The sequence below is a fragment of the Dendropsophus ebraccatus genome, chromosome 3 (genome assembly GCF_027789765.1).
Source record: "Dendropsophus ebraccatus isolate aDenEbr1 chromosome 3, aDenEbr1.pat, whole genome shotgun sequence".
NCBI lineage: Eukaryota > Metazoa > Chordata > Amphibia > Anura > Hylidae > Dendropsophus > Dendropsophus ebraccatus.
In genome coordinates this window covers 60,819,091-60,843,373 of record NC_091456.1, presented here as the reverse complement: position 1 = coordinate 60,843,373, position 24,283 = coordinate 60,819,091, and the positions used below count along the sequence as shown (strand labels likewise).

Sequence of the window (24,283 nt, the reverse complement as noted above, 5' to 3'; positions counted from 1 at the left end):
GGACATTGATGAATGGGACAATGTGCAGGACCCCTTCTGGTTCAAAGCTTCCTTCTTTTGTTTGTCAATGCAGAACCTCTATGATTAGAAGTCTGTGTGATTTTCTATACTTGCCTGAAGCATCCTTGTCAAAAAATTTTAGCCACTACCCAGAGGGAAGGGAGAGACATTGACTCACAAACAGCTATTAGGAGAATGAGGGTTTGAACGTGTAAGTCCATTCCTATAAGAAGTTACAATGAGACGGGTACGTTCTTGGATCTAGGTATTGTTGGAGTTACTAGAGGACTCCAGAATGAGGAAGTCTGTAATGCAACTTCTATCGAGATTATGTGGGTGGCAAAAGCAAGTTACTTGGGTCAATGCACCCTTCTCCAAATGAAAAGTAAGAATGCTTTACTAATGGAAGAAATGCAGTTTTTGGTCACCAATAGATACATCTGTTTATAGGAGGATAAGAAACAAGTGACTTTAGTATCTCACCTAACAGAGCACAAAAACTATAACTTTTCAGAACAGTGCAATGTTTTATTCACTCTGGACAGTAGATGGTGCCAGAGCACTACTTTGGAGTGGCCTTGCCAGCTGCAGGAAGGTAAAAAGATATGTCACTGAGAAGAATGAAATTGCAACACCACTATGTAAGGGTTCAAAATATATATAGTATAATGCATAAGGATTAGGTGAAGATATAATAAGTGACTTAGAGGGTTCCACATGGCAGTGATGTAATTAAGTCTCAGCCCCAGTGGGAGGCAGAAAGAATTACAATTACAATGGAACAGTAGCTCCTGAACAGGTATGTGCCTCAACAAGAGTCACAGAACCAGGCTTAGTAACTGTGCTCCAATTTAGCACTTTACAGGCAGTCACTAAAAGCACTTACCAGTTGCCAGTCTTATGCCCTGCATGAATTCGCTCCCACTTGCAGCAGCGGTAGTCCAGTGCTCATGTGTGCAGATTACAGACTCCATGGGTAAAGCAGCTGAGTAGGTGCAGAGCAGAGAGACAGGGCTGAAGGCTGTGAGGATGCAAAGGTGGTGATTTAAAAAAGGGCATCAGCACTGAGTAGGACAGGGTTCCTCAACTGGCGGACCGCGGAGGACAGCTGTCCGGACCCCTGCTGCAGCTCAGTATACCTGTATACTGAGCTGTGCTGCTCCCCTCTGCACAGTAAGGCTGCGTTCACACTACGTATATTTCAGTCAGTATATGTATATTTCAGTCAGTATCGCAACCAAAACCAGGAGTGGATTAAAAACACAGAAAGGATCTGTTCACATAATGTTGTAATTGAGTGGATGGCTGCCATTTAATGGCAAATATTTGCTGTTATTTTAAAACAACGGCTGTTATATTGAAATAATGGCAGTTATTTACTGTTATATGGCGGCCATCCACTCAATTTCAACATTGTGTGAACAGATCCTTTCTGTGTTTTTAATCCACTCCTGGTTTTGTTTGCAATACTGACTGAAATATACTGACTGAAATATATGTAGTGTGAACGCAGCCTAACTATGAGTGCTTGTAACGAGCGCTCATAGTTACCGTGCAGGAGCAGCACTGGCAGAGAGGGAGCCATCGGCTCCCTCCCTGTCAGTCACTCTTGTTGCCGCAGCAGTCACAAGAGGTTGCTCTGTCATGTCTGGTTTTGGTGCTCAAGTGATGTCACTGGAGCGCCAGCGCCAGGACAAGGGGAGAACGGCCTCTTGTAACCGCAGCGGTGCGACCACAAGAGGGGAAGAGAAGAGGAGACGCCCGGACCCAGGTGAGTATAAGTGTTTTTTTTTTTTTTTATGTTATATGCTATGAGAGGGTGAGCACAGGGGGGGCTATATACTACTGGAGAGCACAAAGCGGGGGTCTATATACTACTGGGGGAGTGCACAGGGGGCTATATACTAGTGGGGAGCACAAAGCGGGGGTCTATATACTACTAGGGGAGCACACAGCGGGGATCTATATACTTCTGGGGAGCACAAAGCTGGGGTCTATATACTATTGGGGGAGCGCACAGGGGGGCTATATACTACTGGCGAGTGCACAGAGGGGCTATATACTATTGGGGGAGCGCACAGGGTGGCTATATACTACTGGGGGAGCACACATGGGGGCTATATACTACTGGGGGAGCGCACAGGGGGGCTATATACTACTGGGGGAGCGCACAGAGGGCTATATACTACTGGGGGGTGCATGGGGCTATATACTACTGAGGGAGCGCACAGGGGATATATACTACTGGGGGAGAGCACAGGGGGACTATATACTACTGGGGGAGCGCACATGGGTCTATATACTACTGGGGGAGCACAGGGGTCTATATACTACTGGGGAGAGCACAGGGGTCTATATACTACTGGTGGAGCAACAGGGGGGCTATATACTACTGTGGGAGCGCAACACATTTACTAATTATGTTCAGCTCGGACCTTCACCTGACAATAGACCCCGGTAGGTGGACCTTCACTAAAAGTTGTTGAGTACCCCTGGTGTAGGAGGCTGTAGAGGCACTCATCTGTTCAGGGCTTCAAAAGTTTTCATGGCAGCCTGATAGACCTCTCAGCTATGTACCCACCAATAGATGTTCCCAACAGGAGGCAAGGCAATGAAGTAGGCTGCACCCAAGGCGCCATGGCTAGGCACAGTTGTTGGGAAGAGTGAATGAATTTAGGTTGGCTTTAGAGTAGCTTGAGGGCAAAACATTATTTTAAAGGTACCTGGAGGAAGAGCTCTAAAAAAATCATATTGGTCAACCAGCTACCAGGCCATGCACCTCTCAGTGTTATATTTTTGATTCATTTACCAGGGAACTATGTAGGTGTTGTGATTCAGTAGGTTCTCTTGATATATTGACTAGGGTAATATGTGGAATATTAGTAGGTGTGCTAACAATAAACATGAGCCTACTGAGTGACAAAGTAGTACAGAAGGAGAGAGGGTTTATAATTTACCACTAGACAGGGCAGATAACTTACTTACATATAGCATTGTTCTGGATCACATTGTGTCTTCATTTTATCACCTAGGTGGCATTTGTCAGCTGGTGTAAAAGCTTTTGGGACTGTGGTCTTGCAGCACTTGATGACGTTTCTGTAAATATTGGAAGCTGCCACATAGCTGGTAAGACATAACTACATTGTATAAAATCATCTGTGACCTCCAGATATCAATATAAGCAACAGAATGGATCATAGTGAAGATTCTTTTGACCTCACACTTGTTGTACGATCCTACCATTCCAGTTTTCTGAAATACATGACAAAGGGCCCTATTCCACTGGACGATTATCGTTCAGATTATCGTTAAATCGTTCGAATCTAAACGATAATCGTTCGGTTGAAATGCAGTTAACGATTAACGACCGAACGAGAAATCGTTGATCGCTTTAAAAGACCTGGACCTATTTTTATCGTTGCTCGTTCGCAAATCGTTCGCGTTGAATAAGACATCGTTCGGTCGTTCGCAATAGATACGAATGCAATAGCGAATAAATAGCGAAGAAAAAACGATCGCAATTACGATCATAAGTAACGATTATCGTTCAATGGAAATGAGTGAACGTTTTCAGGTCTTTCGCAATAGTGGTCGTTTGAGATCGTTAATCGTTAATGATATGCAAACGATAATCGTTTGGTGGAATAGGGCCCTTACTAGCGCTGCTCAGAGACATTGTAAAGCACAAACAGCTCAGGCATTACTTATTAGACCTCACAACCTGCAGCAGGCACAGACCTAGCAAAAAGTTGCCATAAAAAAACACATTTGTTCAAAACTTTGCTAATTTTTGCCAGGTCTATGCTCACCTGGCAGGGAGTGTGGCATGAGTAAATTGGGTATGGCCCCCTTCTGTGACTAATTTACTAGAATTTTCACCTGCAGAATACTCCAGACTTATTGGCAAACTTTTAATAAATCCAACGTGGATGACGAACAGGGGCTGCACGTTACTTATAACTACCGTATTGATACATCAGTCCTGATAAATTCCTTCTAAGTGTTGTAGTGCATGAAAATCATATGGCTTCACTATGATTTCTTAACTATCCGAAAACATCAGTGTATGGTTTGTTTTTGAAAATCTTTACAGAGGAAGTTTCCATGTCCAAGCACCTACAATCCTGACAATCATTCTACAGTACCAGAAGTGTCAAGCACATTATCATGGGAGGTCCTCACTGCCCCTGAAATGTGTTTTGCAGAAAGCTATGACATTTTTTTCGAATTAATTTTTGTATATTTTGTTTAAACATCCCTCCAAGGAACAAAATATGCAAAAATTTGAACAGAAAAAAAAAAATACACGATACACATCTGCAGTAAGAACATCTATAAAAGTAGAAAATACATAACCAAATTACATACTAGAATAGATCTAATAAAAGATGTGTCCATGAAGCCTTTAAAAAATAATATATTTACCCCTTCAAGACCGAGGTCATTGGTGCCAGGATGTCAGGGCAAAATTAATGCAATGTTCCTCCCCGCGTTCTAAGAGCCATAGCGCTTTTATTTTCCACCTACAGGGCTGGTTGGCGTGTAATTTTTTGTGCCATGATCTCTAGTTTTTATTAATATCATATTGGTGTAACAGAAAAATTTTGATACCTTTTTATTATTTTATTTTCTGATATATAATTTAAAAAAATCTGCAATCCTGGTGTTTTTGTTTTTCGTTTACACTGTTCACCGTGTGGGAACAACAATGTAATATCTTAATAGATTGGACAATTCCGCACACTACAATATATATGTTTATTTTTTTATTTTTATTTTTTTTATAATGGGCAAGGAGGTATTTTAAACTTTCATGCGGGGGGGTATAAGGGGTCGCAGGTGCCTCTTATTATCCTTGGCTTCCCGGACACTCATGTGTGCAGGACCGCTCTCGATAATTATAAATATTGAATAATTAATAAATAGAATATAGAAGGTATAAAAATGTTTATGTATACAAATGTTTGACAATGATTATTTTTTTTATTACAGGTAAGTTGCCCCCTATTCCTGGGAAATGTACGTTTGAAAAAGATGACTGTGGATTTACACAAGAATGGCAAAGAAGAGGAATCTGGCACAGGATACGTGGGGCGACACCAACATCTTACACAGGTCCAAAGGGAGATCACACTTCTGGGGTAGGTGAGTCCTGTGTTGTTAAACAGATTTTTTTCTGATAAAAGATAATAAAATATTGTGATGAACTTGTCAGCATCATTTTTCTTAGTAATCTCTCAATATGTATTGCTTTACTACTACCCTATCTTTTCTCATATATTGCTTATGTTTGGTGCCATAGTGCAATGTATAAAAATCTGTTACTATAATGTTCAGAACTTTTTACTTGGTTATGATTCTTACTGATTTTATATCTTTTCTTTAAGGATATTACATGTACATTGAAGCTACTAACATGGTCTTTGGACAAAAATCGCGGCTAATTTCAAGACCACTCCGAGCGATTTATGGGAAACAGTGCTTGACTTTCTTTTATCACATGTATGGTGCTGGTACTGGACTGCTTAATGTATATTTGAGAGAGGAAGGTCGCAGACACAAAGAGAGTCTTTTATGGAGTAGAAGAGGTGAACAAAGCATCAGTTGGTTAAGAGCACAGATAGAATATGAGAGTGAAAGGCAGCATCAGGTAAGACACCTTAATTCACCTTCATTTCAGGTGACATATACAATGAAAAAGAATTGTCCAAATCGGTCTACACCTTAAGCCCTTAAAGGGGTACTCCGGAGAAAAAAAATATTTTCAAATTAACTGCTCCTGTTCACACTATTTACTGTGTAATTTCAATAACATAATATTTTAATAGTTTCTTGGAGTCACAGTACCGGCACTATGGGTGTATAGCAAAGGTAGAACAATATGAGGCTATGGGTGTACTAACACAGGTATCTTGGTGCTGCTCACTTTAGATAAAGTCCATCAATCTTTTCGAAATATGTGAAAAGAAGAATAGGGGGCGCACTCACCCTTTAAAATCTTGTCTTTATATCTTCAAAACATAAAAGCCATCAGTTCGGCTAGGGGATGGTGGGGTCGCCAAAAACCTAGAAATCACAGATGTCTGTGATTTCTAGGTGTTTGGCGTTCCCACCATCCGCTAACTGAACCAATGGCTTTTATGTTTTGAAGAAATAAAGACAATATTTTAAAGGGTGAGTGAAATGAGAAAAGGGGTGACAATTAGAATTTTTATTTACTTCTGCATGCATATTTACATTTATACATACACATGGACTCTCACACAAGTACACTCATATATGTATGCATGCACTCACACACCTACATACCCTTACATGCACTTTATCTATCATACATATTAATATGCACGCATACTCTCAAACAGGTGCACATGTACTCTTACATGCATGTGCACCCAGTCAGATCTCCATGTATACTGATGGTTGTAATACCTCTTCTTCAAAAAGATCGCAGGGACCCGCAATGATCCATGAAGGTGGTTGCCCAATCGTGTGTAAAAGTGAGACAGAGAGTCCTGCCATCCTGTTTTTTCTCCTGTCTCTTGCACTTTATGTAACATTGGAGAGGGAGCAAGACAGAAAGCAGCCACCTGCATGGACAATAGCAGGCCCCGGTGAAGGATAGGTAAACCATACTTCTGCAATTTTCTGCATGTTAATAAATTCTCAGTATACATGGTGGATAGAAGCACAAGCCATTCCGGCACTGTGCGAGGGAAAAACACAGCAGCATATATAGCAGTATGGTCAGCAAGGCTGGCAAAGGGAGATAGGAGTTGGGGGGGGATCACCAGGTTCAGTGTATAATACTGACCTGTGTGATTTTCACTGCCTCTCCTCTCTACGGCAATCATGCTCTCCAGCGTGGGATTGCATAGGTGCAAATGCATAGCATGCATATGCAATCCCACGCTGGAGAGCTGGGAATAGTGCTCTATCAGAGGCATTACCTCCCCTCTCTTCCTGGTCGGACAAGGTCACAGCCAAGGACAGTAAAGGACAGTAAAGGAAACATCTCTGTCGTGCTAATCACAGAAGTTAGACAAAAAGACGTAAATAAAAAAAAAAAATAAAAAAAAAGAAAAAAGAAAAAAATAAATAAATAAAATAAAATATATATATATATATATATATATATATATATATATATATATATATATATATATATCCATCCAAATAAAAAATGTTTTTTACTGTTCTCATTATAATGAAATATGGGTTTTTTAAATATAAAGAAAAATTAACGGAAATGTCGGTATTAACAGAAATTTAGTATGGGCAAAGTACTGTGAATGTGGTTCTTTAAACAGGTCTGTGTTTGGTTGAGGACTCTATTTTATAAGTGAACAGCTTTGTTATCACATTCGTACATGCCAACCTGTAAGGAAATTGAGAGTCACAAATGTACCAAAATAAACTGCTACAAGAACTTTCAGCAATTATACAATGGTTCCCATAGTGGTAACATCTTATTGGTGGAGGGCCCCAAAAATGAGACCCAGGTGGTTAGTTGTTCACTAGGGGACACACCACCTAAGGATAGGTTGTTCATATCAATCAACAATTTAAAACCTCTTTATGATGTGCAATAATTAACATGTTCGGGATGCACATGGCTTCTTCCTTCTCTACTTGCATGCTTAGCTAATGTAACAGTGTGATTTTTTTTTTAGATTGTGTTTGAAGCAATTCGTGGGGTTTCAATAAGAAGTGATGTTGCGCTGGATGATATCACATTTCAGAACAAGCCATGTGGAGGTAAATATTACATCTGGAAGATCTGTAAAACAAATGTTGCAGCAATAATGAACAAATGGTGCAGTGGATGAATATAAGTGTAGTCTCACCGCTGATGGAGAATTGATTTCTCCACCACTGCCCTGCTCAATTATCAGAATAACTAACTGCCATTAGTGCTGATAAGCTGTGTGATGTACATAGCTGGGCTTCTGCATCTAGGGAACTCCCTCTGGGTTTCTGGAGCTCATTTCCATATTAATAAAAACACAGCTTTCTCAGCACTGTAAAAGCAAGGTATATGTGAAATCAAACTGAGAAGCCCTATACAACCATACAATTAGTGAAACCATCGGAAAACTCTATGAAAGGTCCATACCAGGCTCTATCTTGATGTTTATGTATACAATGTACTTGCCATTTCTCTTTCTGTAGTCCAAATATCAACAAATAAATATACTGTAGTTCACCTGTCCACATCATATAGTATTGAGATAACTCTACATCTCTACATGAGATGCTGTGCAAGAAGTCTAGGAAAATTGAATGCGTGAAGCTCAATGTCGGCACTCCAATGTGGTGCCCATAGTTAAGGTTACAATGTATTCACAAAATTTCCTGGCACTCACCAAGAGTTGCTTGCAAACGTGCGTTTATTTACATGACGAGGTGCACACAATACAGCAGGGCAGAACGCAGTTGATAAAGGCAACTTAGCTGAAACGCGCTCTGCCCTGCTTTATTGTGTGCACCTTGTCATGTAAAAGAATGCAGTTTGCAAGCAAGTCTTGGTGAGTGCCAGGAAATTTTGTGAATGCATAGGAAAATTGAATGATCCTAAGTGGAGATAACGTATAGCAGCTGGCTGGGGAGGTGTGTAAAATATGTTCTCTTCCCTCTATTGATGTGAAAAAATAAATGGGTTATATGGTATAAGAAAACAAGATAACACTATATTAACATAGTGTTATCACTAATAGTCCTAGCTTCAGTGTGTTTTTACCTGCTTTGACCCTGACAGGAAATAGAAAATAGAACTACAAAATTTGTATTGTCTCAGGCTCCGAGACAATGCATCATCCTTTGATGTCACAGGAGGTGTGGCTGGATCTTGTCTCTGAGCCCTAAACCCTCAACCCCCCTACCCCCTTGGGTAATGTTACTATGGGTGACAAGCCCCTCCAGCCTACTTCACAATCTCTCTGTCATCTACACACATACATGTATATCTTTGGATTTTTAGGGAGAGTACTGTGTTATCACGGCATGTTGCCATGTGCTGAATGATGGAGCAATCGCACTGAAATTAGATGTTCTGCAACAGCTTTGGGGGGGGGGGGGGGTAACTTGCAGGAGGGCTGGAGAGGGGAGTAGGCAGGGTGGAAGGACTTTGATAAAGCAATGCATTCTGGGACTTGTGGTACTAACAGCTCAAACAGGAAACACAATCACAAAATACAGAACTAAGACCCCAGAACTGTCCCCAGAACTGGGGCAGACAGGTAAGCATTGCTATATGCTTTGGCAGCATGTTTAGGGATGAGCATCCGATAATGATTTTCATTTCGCACAAACGATCAAATCAGTCGATGAGTGGGTTTTTGCTTGCTTGTCGGCTGATCTTGGGCCTTTTTGTCTGAGCGGACCGGCTAATTGAGCATTTCTAAAAAGGGTTATAAAGAATTAAATTTTCAGCCTCCCCGACAAGATGTTACAAACTGCTGCTTGGTAGCCTTTAAGAAAAGTACACTTGGCTCTTTTGTCCATAGGGTCCTTGAGATTAGGTCAATCAGATGGGATGTTCCTTTTAGACACATTGGCAATGGCCACATGCACCTTGTGGGGGCACTTACCAGCAAGTAACTACTAGAGATGAGCGAGCCGGGTTCGAGTCGATCCGAACCCGAATGATCGGCATTTGATTAGCGGTGGCTGCTGAACTTGGACAAAGCTCTAAGGTTCATAAGTCCAATGTAAGAATTCTCGTAGCACTCAAGCTCATAAAATCATGATCTTTTATTATTCACGAACACATCCAAAAAACACACAAGATGTGTACAGCAACGCTTTTCAACGTGACCGTCTTTTTCACAGCTTATACACAGCCTATTCAAAGCTCTAAGGTTGTCTGGTAAACATGGATACAGCCAATGACTATATCCATGTTTTCCACATAGCCTTAGGGCTTTATCCAAGTTCAGCAGCCACCCCTAATCAAATGCTGAAAGTTCGGGTCCGGATCGACTCGAGCATGCTCGAGGTTCGCTCATCTCTAGTAACTATCATTTAAAAAAATTTCTGACATGTCATAGTGACATGTCAGCAGTTTGTATTAGTGGGGGGGGTCCATGATCGGTAGAACCAAGGGTAAGACATGCTCAGCAGCATGCTTTCTGCCCCTTCTTCTCTGCTATAAACTTGTAATACGAGAGCTCTGCATTATATATAGAACTTCCAATATACGAAATAAGACGGAAGTTCCATAGGCTCCCATTGTAATTCTGTAGGCTGCTCAAATTAGCAGTTACAGCAGAGATGAAGGGGAACAGCGCGCACTGTTAAGCGTGTCTGCCTCTTAATTCTAGTGATCATGGGGGTCTCAACACTGGGACCCCCACTGATGCAAACATCTGACATTTCGCTATGACATGTCAGAAGTTTTTTTTAAATGGTAGTTACACTTAAATGATGAAAGCCTTATATTTGGGGGACATCAGAACTACGACAGGTTAAAGGTGGACTTGTCACTGTACTTCTGAGTGGTTTCTCGGACCTTTACTGTCATATTTTATGTCTGCTAGAATTTCAAACTTAACACTCTTTATTTTTTTTCATCTATCTTTTACTTACAGACTTGGAAGACTCTGGGATGCTACAGTCATCTGGATATTTAGAAGACCTGAATGAAATTGATTTCTAAGTTAGAATTCTCGAGATCAGGATTAGTAAAATAGACAATAGTCACTTCAGAAACTGCTCAGTAAATGGTCTTTGACTGCAAACTGAAGAATGTGTAAAAGCATATTTACAGATACCTAACACAAACTCAGAGCACTAGTGTTCTCAGACAAGACAATCTACTCAGGGCTAGATACATTACAAATGCAATTACACATGTATCGTCAGTAGTAGTAATAATAATTATTATAATGCGTGTACAGGCTTACTTGCACCATTCTCACTGTATTATAATTGTGTGCACGGGTGTTTGATGTGTGTTTATCATTAACACAGGAATTGACAAAAACTCAACTTTCACAATAAAAAAATATTTTTCTTTTGTAGATTTTCTGGTCAAAGGATACATTCTTTAATATCCAATCCAATAATACCAATTAGTTTGAGGTTGGGTGTTGATTGGATCTTATCATGGCCTTGGGAAAAATATAAATGTGTTTCCATTTTGCAAGAAGCTGCAGTTGGCACAAGTGGGTGGTGTGTGCAAGTACACAGAGCTATCATTAGGATGGGGCCAGCAAACTAATGGGCATAGATGCATTAGTGGTAGCTAAATCAAAACAGGCACTGCTATTGAAAGTTGCTAGGGCCTATGTGCGTGTAGACAAGGAATAGCATTATGACAAAAATAGTAAAAAGCCAGCTCACCTGGTAAGTGCACAACCAAAACGTACCTCAGACACTTTTTCTTGTGGAAGTGTTGACCAGTGTCATCGTTTTTCAAGAAATAGCATTGCTAGGAGGGGCAAAAAAGAACAGTAGGTGAAGCAAACATACAAGCACACCAGTGAATGGCAGACACATCAGTTATGTTGTTCATACATGAGAAAAACACAGTACAAACTGAAGGAAAATAATCCAATGAAGGGAAAAAAATTATCAACTCTGGTAAAAATCCTAGTAAAGCAGGGGTGTAGGTCAAACCTAGTAGAGAAGGGGTGTAGGTAAGAAACCTAGTAAAGTAGGAGTGTAGGCTTTTTGGAGGAGTGGCCTACAAAAGTTATAAAACCACATGGTTTGTTTTATTATTATATAAAAGACTATGTTAATTTCCTATAAACTTGTTTCGTTGGATATGTTCCTTTAGGTCATACTGCCACTAGAAGGCATTGTTCACTAAGTTTTGGCCAGACATTAGTTTTTAAAACAAGCCTAGGCCCAAAACATTGTTCATGTAAAAGAATTGTACTTCAGAATAGTTAGGGCTTTCTTCTGTTCTCCACTTGCCTTGAGGGATTGTATGACCACCATCCTGCAGGAAAGCCTTAGGTTCCTCAATGGGAAGCGACTCCCAGCTAAACTGTTTGACATTGCTTGGTTGTCACTACATGGGAGGCTCTTTTTCAAGGGTAATTTGAAATACTTGAGTGTCTCAGATAGGAAGTGTCCCTTTGGTTGTCAGGAGGAGGAGACGATGGAGCATTTTATATTTGGTTGCTGGGGAGGGAGGAAAATATGGGAAGAAGTGTCCAGCAAGATCAACATCCCATTGCAGCAGTCCCTGACGTATCCTGACATCATCTAGGGTGTTCCATCCAGTAACAGTAATGTTGACAGGGGGACAATAACAGTTAAGAAAAATATTATCGCAGGCATATGAGAACACACGTGTCCATACACAACGTGTAGAAGCTTAGTAAAGCGAAACAGCTGTCACCTGTTATCATCATGAAGTGTTGGCGTCTTACCTGCTAAAGAAAATATGCTTGCCATTTGTGGACGAATAAACAAGCACTGATATTTTGCACGTATACAGTGGTGAGTGCCGCTTCATTTCTATCTCTTTATGAAGGAATTGTGACTGTTTTCTAAAGCTACCATATAGCTGAGCACCCCACATGTGAAAAGACATCTGGTCTGAATAGAAAGTCCAGCTAAGCACATAGTGCTCCCCAATAGCGTTTTACAAAAAAGCATGCTGTGCCGGTCTTTTTCTATTTAATATTTTATTAATTGAAAAGTCCATTGAATTGAATAGTAAAAATGGAGAAAGAACAGTGATAAAAGAAAAACTGCGTGTGAACTACTTATAAAAAACGTCCGCTGTTTGCAAAAGACGTCCAAAAATGATCATGTTCATTATTTTGATGTCCGCCCCAAAAACATCTGTTTCAATGCACTGTGTGCATTGGACGTCCGTCTTCCCATTGACTTCAATGCATTGCCATTGCAGTCAATTAAACTGCGGCAAAAACTGACATTTTTTTAAATATCAAATCCGAGCGCCTTCTCTCTATTTTTGACATTGTGTGAACAAAGCCATTAGATCCAAAAGCACCAAAAACTTTTTTCCTGTCCTTTTTCTTCTACATGTGGACTTGGCTCAGTTGATAAACCCATTAAAGACTGAGCTAATTTTTGTTGCTTTTGTTTAGTTTTTTTCCTCCTCTCTCACATTCTATGAGGGATAGAAACAGTACAATACCAGGACTTCCTAGTTCTCATTACTGTATGTATGCAATAGGGCAGCTTAACATACAGCCCTTAACTTCCGAGAATATATCAGTATGGTAACGCCCGTCGCCTTGCTGACCCATGGCATAAGGCGGGTGAGATAATATAACTTGGGCTCCCGAGCCGGATCCATGTCATACCTGCAGGTGTCAGCTGCTATCTGCAGACGGCACCTGTAAATAATGACAGACATTAGAGATCAAACATAAAAAAAGTACAATGCATACATAAACATATACTGTATGTACATATACACTGCATAAATATAGGTATTTTTATAGAATGCTATAGAAAAAGTTCTTAGCATACCGTTTGATCAAATAGACATCAGAAAGCACTCTGATGCCGGGCGTTAAACACTTTTGATTGTGGCATCTAAACAGTTAAACATCTGTCAAAACAGTTTAGAAGTTGCATACAGGTATACCCGCAAAACACAGTGAACGAGGCCAGAAACGGTTTGCCTCCTTTCAGCTCCCTTAAAGGGAACCTGTCACATTAAAAATGCTATCCAATCTGCCGGCATCTTGTTTTAGAACAGGAGAAGCTGAGAAGATTGATATAGTTTTTGTAGAAAAGGTTTTAGGATAACTGTTATTTACCCATGTAAATCTCTGCTCATTTTGGGCTAAGTAGTCATGTGGGTGGACCTATTTAAAGACTGACAACTGTCTATGTAAGTGTACAGGTAGTCAATCAGGGCCATTGACTTGTCTATTCTACATATTGTGGATTAAGAAGTCAATTGGGTGGTCCTATTTAGTGATTGACAGCTCTTTCTACTCACAGAGAGCTGTCAATCTCTGAATAGGACCGCCCATGTGACTGCTTAGCCCAGAATGAGCAGAGACTTACATGGGTAAATGACAAGTTATCCTGGAACTTTTCCTATAAAACTATATATCAATTTGCTCGCCTCCTCCTGCTCAATAACATGATTCCTGAACATTAGACTGCATTTTCAGTGTGACAGGTTCCCTTTAAAGCTTCTGTCTGCCTGTTCCTCCTTGCCTGCGATAGAGCCTAGTTTACTAGTGTGTCTTCACCTAGAGTTTGTTCCTGCATTCCGACTCTGTGGCTTCTGACTTCTCGTTTGGATCATGTTTTTGTACTGTGTCGTTCATATTTTAGCGACTTGGACCCCTGACCCTAATTTATTGTGTCTGTCTTTTTTGTGTTCTCACTTAGGCCGGGTTCACACTGAGCAAAACTAGCGGAATTCCGCAGCGGAATGCTGTTAGCCTCCCTCTCATAATGTGAGTCTATGGGAGGCGCACGCTGCTGTTCTCACAGCGTCTCTCTGCGCTGAAGAATGAACATGTTCATTCTTCAGCGCGGATAGAGCAGGAGCGCGCCTCCCATAGACTCCCATTATGAGAGGGAGGCTAACGGCATTCCGCAGCGGACAATTCCGCTAGTTTTGCTCAGTGTGAACCCGGCCTTATATAGGATTATGAATTGTCGACCAGTTGTCCGCTGCCACCTAGGGCTGTTGAGACAAATAGGCAGGGACAGTGGGGTGGGTGCCAGCGTCAGGGCTACGCCTGTCCTTTTCTCATCCTGTTCCATATCCTGACACCCATTTTCTGGAACGGACACCCTTCAAGAAAAATTCTGAAGGGTGTCCGTCACTAATTTAAACCTATGGGTTCCGAATTTCCTTATGAGAAACCCGGGCAGATTTTCTTGATGTGTAAAGGGGGCTTACTGTCTTAAAAATAGTAAAATATTAGAATGGTTATGTAAACAGGGGTATGGTTATTTGGACTGACCTATACAATAAACGTAACAAGTCTGTTTTACCGTAAAGTGAATCGTGTAAAAACGCAACCTCCACAAAAATACTATTATTGGGATTTTTTCATACATTTTATGGTTGTTTAAAAGGTGCCAGTACAAAATACAATTGTTCCTGAGAAACAAGCCCTGTAGATAGAGAAATAAGTGGCCATTCACACGTCTGCAATATACAGTCCGTGTATAGACTGTGTACTGAAGACAAAACCTCCGGACTCTCGGCATAAGTCATTACAATGCCGGGAGCTCTAAACCAACTTAGTGCTATTGTTTTGAAACAGTGCGGTAAAATCTTGGGGCTACTGACACACAGCGGTAGCGCCATATAGTGCGGACGTGTGAATGGAACAAATATGGGTCTTTGAAGGGGATGAGGAGAAAACGAAAATGCTAAGACGAACAGTGGCTGTGTCCTTAAGGGGTTAATGCCCTCAGTGTGATATAGTGTAATGGTGCGTATAGACAGAGAGATTTATCTGACAGATTTCGGAAGCCAAAGCCAGAAATGGATTTGGAAAGAGGAGAAATCTCAGTCTTTCCTTTATAACCTGTTCCCGTTTATAGTCTGTTCCTGGCTTTGGCTTCAAAAATCTGTCAGATCAATCTCTCTGTGTAAACGCACCATAAGGGTCCATTTTACACAGAAAGATTATCTGACAGATTATCTGTCAAAGATTTGAAGCCAAAGCCAGGAATGAATTTGAAAAAAAAAAAAATCTTAGGCTTTCCTTTTTGACCTGATCTCTTTTAATAGTCTGTTCCTGGCTTTGGCTTCAAATCTTTTTGTGTAAATGGCCCCTAATGTGAGGCAATCTCCCTAATTCTTCCATAAATATGTGGGAATTGTTATAGAAAAGCAGACTGAACAGCTGAACCCTCCCGTCAACCGTCCAGGGGGCGTGGCCCCTACCTGAGGCGCGCTCCATTTTCCCGCCATCATCAGAGAAGCGGACGATCGCTGGTCACGTGACTCGGTGACTGTCTTCCGTACATCAGTCCATTACCGTAATGTTATTAAGTGTTGCTCAGCATATTGCTGCGGCTATGCGGACTTATCTCCTGCAGCACACAAGCATTTATAATGCTAAACGACGAGTTTCCTGTTGCCCATACTAAATATGGCGGCATCAGTGCGGTGACCTGCTGTGACGCTGGAATCGCTTGAGGCTGCGCGCGGCTCCAGTGGTTGTACCGGAGTTGTGAGACGATGGCGACTCCGCTCAGAAAGAGGAAATCAGACGGTAACCTGCTGCTGCCGGGGCGGCCGGAGCAGAAAAAGCAGCATGTAGAAGGCTCTATCGTCAGGATCAAGATGGAGAATTTCCTGTACGTTTCTGGCACTTCTGTATATCGCGGTGACGTCACGGCTGCTGTATACATGGCTGCAGCTAATTGATGATTGCTTTTAAAGTGACATATACATATGAGCTAATATATATATATATATATATATATATATATATATATATATATATACACTCCCATCCTTATCACCCTCTCTGGGTACTGGACAGTGCTGTGCTCCCTGGGTGACCATTGGTGTTACTGGACAGGGTGCACTCTGTGGTTTCCCAAATGTGTTATGTTTCTTTTTGCGGGACTTGTGACTGTGGCATCTATGAGGCATAGACTGTGGGCAGTGACCCTGGGATTCCTAGATTGTGTGTAGTGCCTCTGGGAGGTGTGCACTGTGGGCGGTGCCTTTTGGGGGCGTGCACTGTGGGCGGTGCCTTTGGGGGGGTGCACTGTGGGCGGTGCCTTTGGGGGCGTGCACTGTGGGCGGTGCCTTTGGGGGGGTGCACTGTGGGCGGTGCCTTTTCGGGCGTGCACTGTGGGCAGTGCCTTTTGGGGGCGTGCACTGTGGGCGGTGCCTTTTGGGGGCGTGCACTGTGGGCGGTGCCTTTTGGGGGCGTGCACTGTGGGCGGTGCCTTTTGGGGGCGTGCACTGTGGGCGGTGCCTTTTGGGGGCGTGCACTGTGGGCGGTGCCTTTTGGGGGCGTGCACTGTGGGCGGTGCCTTTTGGGGGCGTGCACTGTGGGCGGTGCCTTTTGGGGGCGTGCACTGTGGGCGGTAGCTTTTGGGGGCGTGCACTGTGGGTGGTGCCTCGGAATCCATAGTGTGAATGGGCCATAAATGCTGCCTTAGAGGGGTTATCCAGCGCTACAAAAACATGGCCACTTTCCCCCTACTGTTTCTCCAGTTTGGGCGGGGTTTTGAAACTTATGGTGCGTTTACACAGGCAAATTTATCTGACAGATTTTTGAAGCCAAAACCAGGAATGGATTTGAAAAAAGGAGAAATCTGTCTTTCCTTTATGACCCGTTCCCTGTTTATGGTCTGTGCCTGGATTATCGTTCAAATTCGATTGTTATTGTGCAAATTCGCACGATAATCGTTCCGTGTAAACCCAGCATTAGTTCCATTAAAGGAGAAGTCCGGCGAAAATTATTTTTTTTATATGTTATTACTTATGGAAAGTTATACAATTTTCTAATGTACATTAATTATGGGAAATGCTCATATACTGCAATTTCCCTTAATTTAGTGTATCAGGAAGTGTTAGAATTATCTCTGAAGCAGTGATGTCACGACCAACGGTGTAATTCCTATGGAGTGTCCAGCAGGGGGCGCTCTATATATAGGAGTCAATGAGTACCATTGACTTCTATATATAGTGCGCCCCTGCTGGACACTCCATAGGAATTACAGTGTATGTAATGTAATGTAATGCACTGTACTGTTGTGACTTTATGAATACATTTATGGAATACTTTGGGGAGCAAGTGTCCTTGCTCCCCAAAGTATCCCATAAATGTATTCAATGAATACATTTGCAGGGCACCGAGCAGGGAGGGAGAGAGATGCCATCTACCTCCCCCCTCCCTGCTCGGTGCTGGGAACATATACAAAGTACTACTCCCCCATTATCTGCAGATAATGGGGGAGTAGTACCTGTGCTATCCCTATTACCGCCCGCGCCGCCGCTCACATAGGGGCTGCTATTCATCGCGCCGCTGATTCCCCGCCGCCCGCGCCGCTCCTAACTACCCGCCCGCTCGCTCGCCCGCCCCGTTCCTGGCCGCCGCTCTCTGCTCATGCCGGCCGCGTCAGCCCACCCCCACCCCGGCCGGGAGCACGGCGCTTCCTGGTGTCCCCGGCCGGGGTGGGGGCGGGCTGACGCGGCCGGCATGAGCAGAGAGCGGCGGCCAGGAACGGGGCGGGCGAGTGAGCGGTAGTTAGGAGCGGCGCGGGCGGCGGGGAATCAGCGGCGCGATCGTAAGTTTGATGCCGGGAGGAGGAGGAGGGGGAGCGGCGGGGGGCATGAATAGCAGCCCCTGTGTGAGCGGCGGCGGCGCGGGCGGTGATAGGGATAGCAAAAGGTACTACTCCCCCATTATCTGCAGATAATGGGGGAGTAGTGCTTTGTATATGTTCCCAGCACCGAGCAAGGATGGGGGAGGTAGATGGCATCTCTCTCCCTCCCTGCTCGGTGCCCTGCAAATGTATTCATTGAATACATTTATGGGATACTTTGGGGAGCAAGGACACTTGCTCCCCAAAGTATTCCATAAATGTATTCATAAAGTCACAACAGTACAGTGCATTACATTACATTACATACACTGTAATTCCTATGGAGTGTCCAGCAGGGGCGCACTATATATAGAAGTCAATGGTACTCATTGACTTCTATATATAGAGCGCCCCCTGCTGGACACTCCATAGGAATTACACCGTTGGTCGTGACGTCACTGCTTCAGAGATAATTCTAACACTTCCTGATACACTAAATTAAGGGAAATAGCAGTATATGAGCATTTCCCATAATTAATGTACATTAGAAAATTGTATAACTTTCCATAAGTAATAACATATAAAAAAATAATTTTCGCCGGACTTCTCCTTTAATAATAATTATTTTTGTTTATATAGCGCCAACAGATTTCGCAGCACTTTACAATTCTGGGGGTACATACATAGATACAAATTATACTATTAGGAGGGGGTGCAAGACAGAATGGCAGAGGGGCAAAGTGCATCATCTTTCTTATGGTCCGGCCATCTCTATAAATAAGGCAGTGCAGGTAAGGGGGGGTGAACCTGTCACCAGCCAATGCCTGCATGCACAGGTCTAAGTGCTTAAATGCTTGGTGTGTGTATGTGTGTGCGTGCGTGGTGGAAGTGTGTGTGTTCCATTGAAGTAAATGGAGCTTAATTGCAAACCGCACCTGAACTGGAGACAACAGTAGGGGGAAAAGTGGCCATGTTTTTGTAGCACTGGACAACCCCTTTAAAGTGACTGTACCACCAGGCCCAGGCTGAAGCACTGGAGGTGGGCCAACCCACCCTTAGTGGAAGGAAACCCTAGCCCCTCTATGATAGGGTTCCATTGATTCTAATGGAGTCACGTCATGGTTTCTTCCCACTAAGGGTGGGTCGGCCTGCCTCCAGTGCTTCAGCCTGGGCCTGGTGGTACAGTCACTTTAAGGTAGTTCACTAAAAAAGTTTTTCTTTAAAATCAGCTGGTGCCAGAGATTTGTAATTTACTTCTGTTAAATTTCAAATATTACAGTACTTATCAACTGCTGTATGTCCTGCATGAAGTTGTATTCTTTCCAGTCTAGAGCGCAGGAGAGGTTTTTTATGGATATTTGCTACTGCTCTGGAAAGTTCCTGACATGGACAGAGGTGGCAGCAGAGAGCACTGTGTCAGACTGGGAAGAATATACCACTTCCTGCAGGACATACAGCAGCTGTTAAAGGGAACCAATCACAGCGAAAATGCCCCTAATGATAAGGAAACGTGGAGCGCAGGTCTGTGAATCACGCCTCTCTGGGCGTGATTACATCACTCGAAACCGCCCAGGACCGTGACTAGTTCAGCACACCATAACTACCTGCCCGCAATTAGCACACAGCGCGGGACTTGATTAAAGTAAGATTGCGGTGTGATCAAGGAGGGGACGGAGGCTACAGGGGGATGTTTGGGAAGCGTGCTGTATGAGCATGTTTCCTTATTATTAGGGGCATTTTCGCCGTGATTGGTTCCCTTTAAGTACTGTACTGAGATTTTATTTACAAATCTCTGGCACCAGTTGACTTGAAGATCTATTTTTTTTTTTTTTTGGGTGAACAACCACATTAAAGGGGAAACAAACAGCAGATTTGTACACCTGAACCTTAGCCATTGTGACGCTGATTACAATGATATCCCTTTCTTGCCCAGTTTGTTTATTTATTTTTTAATTTAGTAGATTTTAGTACAGCTAAGACTGGGTTCACCCTACATTTTTGCAATCCGGTCAATCCATTTGTAATTGGTCACTTTTAACGGACAGAAAAACATAGTCAACACTACTTTTGTGTCCACAAAAAAAAAAAAAAAAAACGGATTCATTTTGATTTTGATTTTTTTTTTTATAATGGAAGTCATTGGAAAAACGGATCCGAATGGATGACACACAATTGCATCCATTTTTTCCATGAAATGTATACATTAAACGGATTGCAAAAACGCAGTGTGAACCCAGCCTTATTGGCAGTAAGGGTATGTTCACACACAGTATTTTTGCTCAGTATTGTGGTCCAAATATTGCAAGCAAAACCGGGCAGTGGATTGAAAGACTATGTTCATACACTGTTGAAATTTAGTGGATGGCCATCATTTAATGGCAAATAATTGGCGTTATATTTTAAAACATTGGCCGTTGGTATGACATAACGGCCATTGTTTGTCATAAAATGAGGGCCATCCACTCAATTTCAGCAGTGTGTGAACATAGCCTTTCTGTGTTTTTAAAGGGGTATTCCCCAAAAAATTATTTTTGCATTAATGTTGCCCACCCCTAGCCCCCACCCCTCGAATCTCGCCAGCAGCACCCACTCCCAGCCGGTAGCGGAACGTCAACTACCCCCCCCCCCCCCCCCCCCCCCCCGCACGCGCCCATCTCACCAGCGGTACCCGGTAGCGGTGGCCGGTAGCGGGACACCCACAAACCCCCCGCATCTCGCCAGCGGGACCCGCGGCATCAAACCACCCCCCCCCCCCCCCCCCCCCCCGCATCACTCCGGGTGGTAGCGGAACGCCCCCCCGCATCTCGCCAGTGGCACCCGCAGCAACCCACTCCCCACCCCCCCGCATCACGGACGGCCGCCAGCTAATTCCCCCCCCCCCGGGATTGCATCAGCCACAGACCCCTAAGTAATGTTCCCGGCACCCTGACACCCCCGTTTGCCACCAGCATCCCCCCTTGATCTCACCCTCCACACTTCACCATCACCGGCTAACAGCATTCCTCCCCCATCGGTCACCAGCGTCGGCTCTGCTGCATCACCACTACATAATCGGCTCTGCTGCATCACCACTACATAATCGGCTCTGCTGCATCACCACTACATAATCGGCTCTGCTGCATCACCACTACATAATCGGCTCTGCTGCATCACCAGGTCTGCTACGACATTACAACATCATCGGCTCTGCTACAACATCTTCATCATCTGGGAGAAGCAATGCATGATGGGAAATCTAGTTTCCTATCTTGCACATAGTTCGGCTTTTAGAACTATGTTTAGGGTTATTTTTTTTGGCTCTTGGGGGGGGGGGGGGATACCCCTTTAATCCAGTCCTGGTTTTGGTTGCAAAATACTGAGCAAAAATACTGTGTGTGAACCCAGCCTAAAGCTGCACATGTTCCAGCTTTCACTCAAGCCCTTTTCGACAGCCATACTTCGGCTTAGCACATCACTATAAATGCACAAATTCTGTGGCTTGAATATTCTTTGCCAATTCCATAGTGTGAGCATACCCTAAAGCAAAGCGGATGCAGCTACGATAGTCACCAGCCACCATGTGCCGATCAGGGCTGTGGAGTCGAAACTAATTTTGGCCGGAGTCTGAAAAAATTTTTCCGACTCCAGCTTTAAAAAAAAATCTTAGAACAATTTAAAATTGATTTTGGTATGAATTTTATAAGTTTTGCTCATCAATATATATTATGAGCAACATTCTAATAGGACACTGGCCCTATTACATAAGGGTGGTCGGGGAATATATCAGTAATAGGACACTGGCCCTATTACATAAGGGTGGTCGGGGAATATATCAGTAATAGGACACTGGCCCTATTACATAAGGGTGGTCGGGGAATATATCAGTAATAGGACACTGGCCCTATTAGATAAGGGTGGTCAGGGAAAAGTTGTCGGTCACTATTTGGAAGTTTATATCTGAGCTGGAAGAGTCCATTGTGTGGGGGGAGATCTGTGCTGGTCTCTTCCTGGATGCTGGATGACTGTATATAAGCAGCAGAGTAATCTGGAGATATCCTGTGTAATATAGAGGAGGAGGTGAAGACATAAGTAGTGTAGCAGTAACCTCTGTCCTCAGTGTGGGGTTTTTCTTCAGTGCTCTATGGCTGCAGCTGTTTGTGTGTGTGTGTGTGTGTGTGTGTGTGTGTGTGTGTGTGTGTGCGCGCGCGCGCGCTATGGCGTGCCCCCACACCCACAGTGACCCCTCTATATCACTATATGTGACTTCTCTATATCACTGTGTGACCCTCTCTATATCACTGTGTGACCTCTATATTAAGGTATCTGGCATTGTTAGCAGTGTTTCTGTGTGTATCGTGAATATTAGTTAGAAACATAGAAGACTGTCAGCAGGAAAAGACCAACTGCTCCATCTAGTCTTGTTGTGAGTAGTTCAGGACATGGAGGCTGGAGACTGGCTGCATCCACTGCACACACAGGAGAATCTGCTTTATATCTTTGCATTATTCCCTCAGAAGTCGCCCCAGGATCATGTAGGACATTAGGGAGAAGCTGCTGAGCCAGTGTGATAAATAACTCCCCTGGTATATGACCAGCCATTTATGAAGGAGCAGGAGTCAGCGCCGGAGTCGGTGTTGATAAAGTTCAAGAGTCGGAGTTGGAGCTGCGGCTTACCGACTCCACAGCCCTGGTGCTGAAGAACTCAAAACTAGACTAAATGGAACAGGTAGTATTTTTTGCTGACTATGTTTCTAACTAAATATTCACCATATACACAAAGGAAAACTGGTAACAATGCCAGATACAAGTGATATAGAGGGGTCACACAGTGTTAGCGAGGAGTCACACATAGTGATATAGAGGTCAGACATAGGCCCAGATTTATCAGCTGTCAGCTTCTCTGCTACTGAATTATCACGGCCCCACAGGCACCACAGCTGTGTTCTGCCTCACTCACTGATAGCCGGAGTGGAGCTGTGACATCACAGTGTCGGGAACTATGATGCTGTACTGCAGGGGTGCATGGATGGTAAATTGGACTTCTTTTTATGATCCCACCACCCCCTGTCCCCCCTGTTTTTTTCACATTTGCCCAGAAAAACCCTTTAATTTCTGCCTCTCTCTCAATCACACACACAGCTGCGGCCCGCTGTAGCCATAGTGCACACACACAGCCTGCTGCAACGGTAGCGCACACACACACACAGCCTGCTGCAACTGTAGCGCGCACACACAGCTTGCTGCAACTGTAGCGCGCACACACACACACAGCCTGCTGCAACCGTAGCGCGCGCACAGCCTGCTGCAACCGTAGCGCGCGCACAGCCTGCTGCAACCGTAGCGCGCGCACAGCCTGCTGCAACCGTAGCGCGCGCACAGCCTGCTGCAACCGTAGCGCGCGCGAGCACACAGCCTGCTGCAACCGTAGCGCGCGCGAGCACACACAGCCTGCTGCAACCGTAGCGCTGTAACCGTAACATAAAATATATTGATGAATAACATTTTTAAATGAAACATTGTACATTGAATAATAACATTTTGAAAGATTTTTTTAAAGCAGGAGTCGGTATATATTTTTTTTCAACTCCAACCAAAACTAGCTCCGACTCCACAACCCTGTTAGTAAGTGAATATCTTGAAAATGGTTGAAACTGAAACTTGCGTTACTAGGTAGAAAGTAACTTGCACTTTTATTATTTTTTAGGACTTATGATATGTGTGAGGTTTTTCCTGGCCCTCACTTAAACATGATTGTTGGCGCCAATGGAACAGGGAAGTCAAGTATTGTTTGTGCGATTTGCCTGGGACTAGCGGGGAAGACTTCTTTTATCGGCAGAGCAGATAAGGTATTGTATTATTTTCCTAACTTTAGGTTCACATCTGCTGTGAAGTTTATGCTAAAAGTCTCTAATGCACATTCTGTCAGATTTGTTCAGAAAAAATTAGTCCAGCATGCTGTGCTTTTCTATCCAGTAAATGAATGACACTATGATGGAAATCCAACAGACCCCATTATATACATTTTATTCCTACATGTTGGATTTGGATGAAGTTTTCTGTTTAC

At 43.4% G+C, this 24,283-nt stretch overlaps 2 protein-coding genes and 2 long non-coding RNA genes across 10 annotated transcripts in view; 2 read left to right on the top strand and 2 right to left on the bottom strand.

Moving 5' to 3' along the window:
- Window positions 1-11,021, top strand: part of MAMDC2 (MAM domain containing 2) — a 65,502-nt gene extending 54,481 nt beyond the window's left edge. Inside the window, exons 10-14 of one of the 2 annotated variants that reach the window (XM_069961862.1) lie at window positions 3,033-3,126; window positions 4,993-5,145; window positions 5,388-5,650; window positions 7,674-7,758; window positions 10,590-11,021. In XM_069961862.1, coding sequence (XP_069817963.1) covers window positions 3,033-3,126; window positions 4,993-5,145; window positions 5,388-5,650; window positions 7,674-7,758; window positions 10,590-10,657 — 663 coding nt within the window. In that variant the 3' untranslated portion in view covers window positions 10,658-11,021. Of the gene's footprint in view, window positions 1-3,032; window positions 3,127-4,992; window positions 5,146-5,387; window positions 5,651-7,673; window positions 7,759-10,589 lie in introns of those variants that run through there. The other variant, XM_069961863.1, reaches the window with a different exon arrangement.
- On the bottom strand, window positions 327-3,158 carry LOC138785678 (uncharacterized). Its single transcript, XR_011362144.1, has 3 exons — window positions 2,986-3,158; window positions 887-1,021; window positions 327-585 (listed from the first exon to the last, which is right to left on the bottom strand). It is a non-coding gene; the product is annotated as an uncharacterized lncRNA (long non-coding RNA).
- Window positions 5,008-16,255, bottom strand: LOC138785677 (uncharacterized). 6 transcript variants are annotated; one of them, XR_011362142.1, is made up of 5 exons: window positions 15,857-16,255; window positions 13,290-13,322; window positions 11,344-11,431; window positions 10,588-10,636; window positions 5,008-5,176 (listed from the first exon to the last, which is right to left on the bottom strand). It is a non-coding gene; the product is annotated as an uncharacterized lncRNA (long non-coding RNA). The 6 variants fall into 6 exon arrangements; XR_011362143.1 differs by having other exon boundaries at window positions 11,370-11,431; XR_011362141.1 differs by lacking the exon at window positions 5,008-5,176 and adding an exon at window positions 7,389-7,780.
- Window positions 15,939-24,283, top strand: part of SMC5 (structural maintenance of chromosomes 5) — a 68,973-nt gene continuing 60,628 nt past the window's right edge. The window contains exons 1-2 of the mRNA XM_069961861.1: window positions 15,939-16,272; window positions 23,924-24,065. Of these exons, the coding sequence (XP_069817962.1) occupies window positions 16,154-16,272; window positions 23,924-24,065 (261 nt within the window). The 5' untranslated portion in view covers window positions 15,939-16,153. The remainder of the gene's footprint in view (window positions 16,273-23,923; window positions 24,066-24,283) is intronic.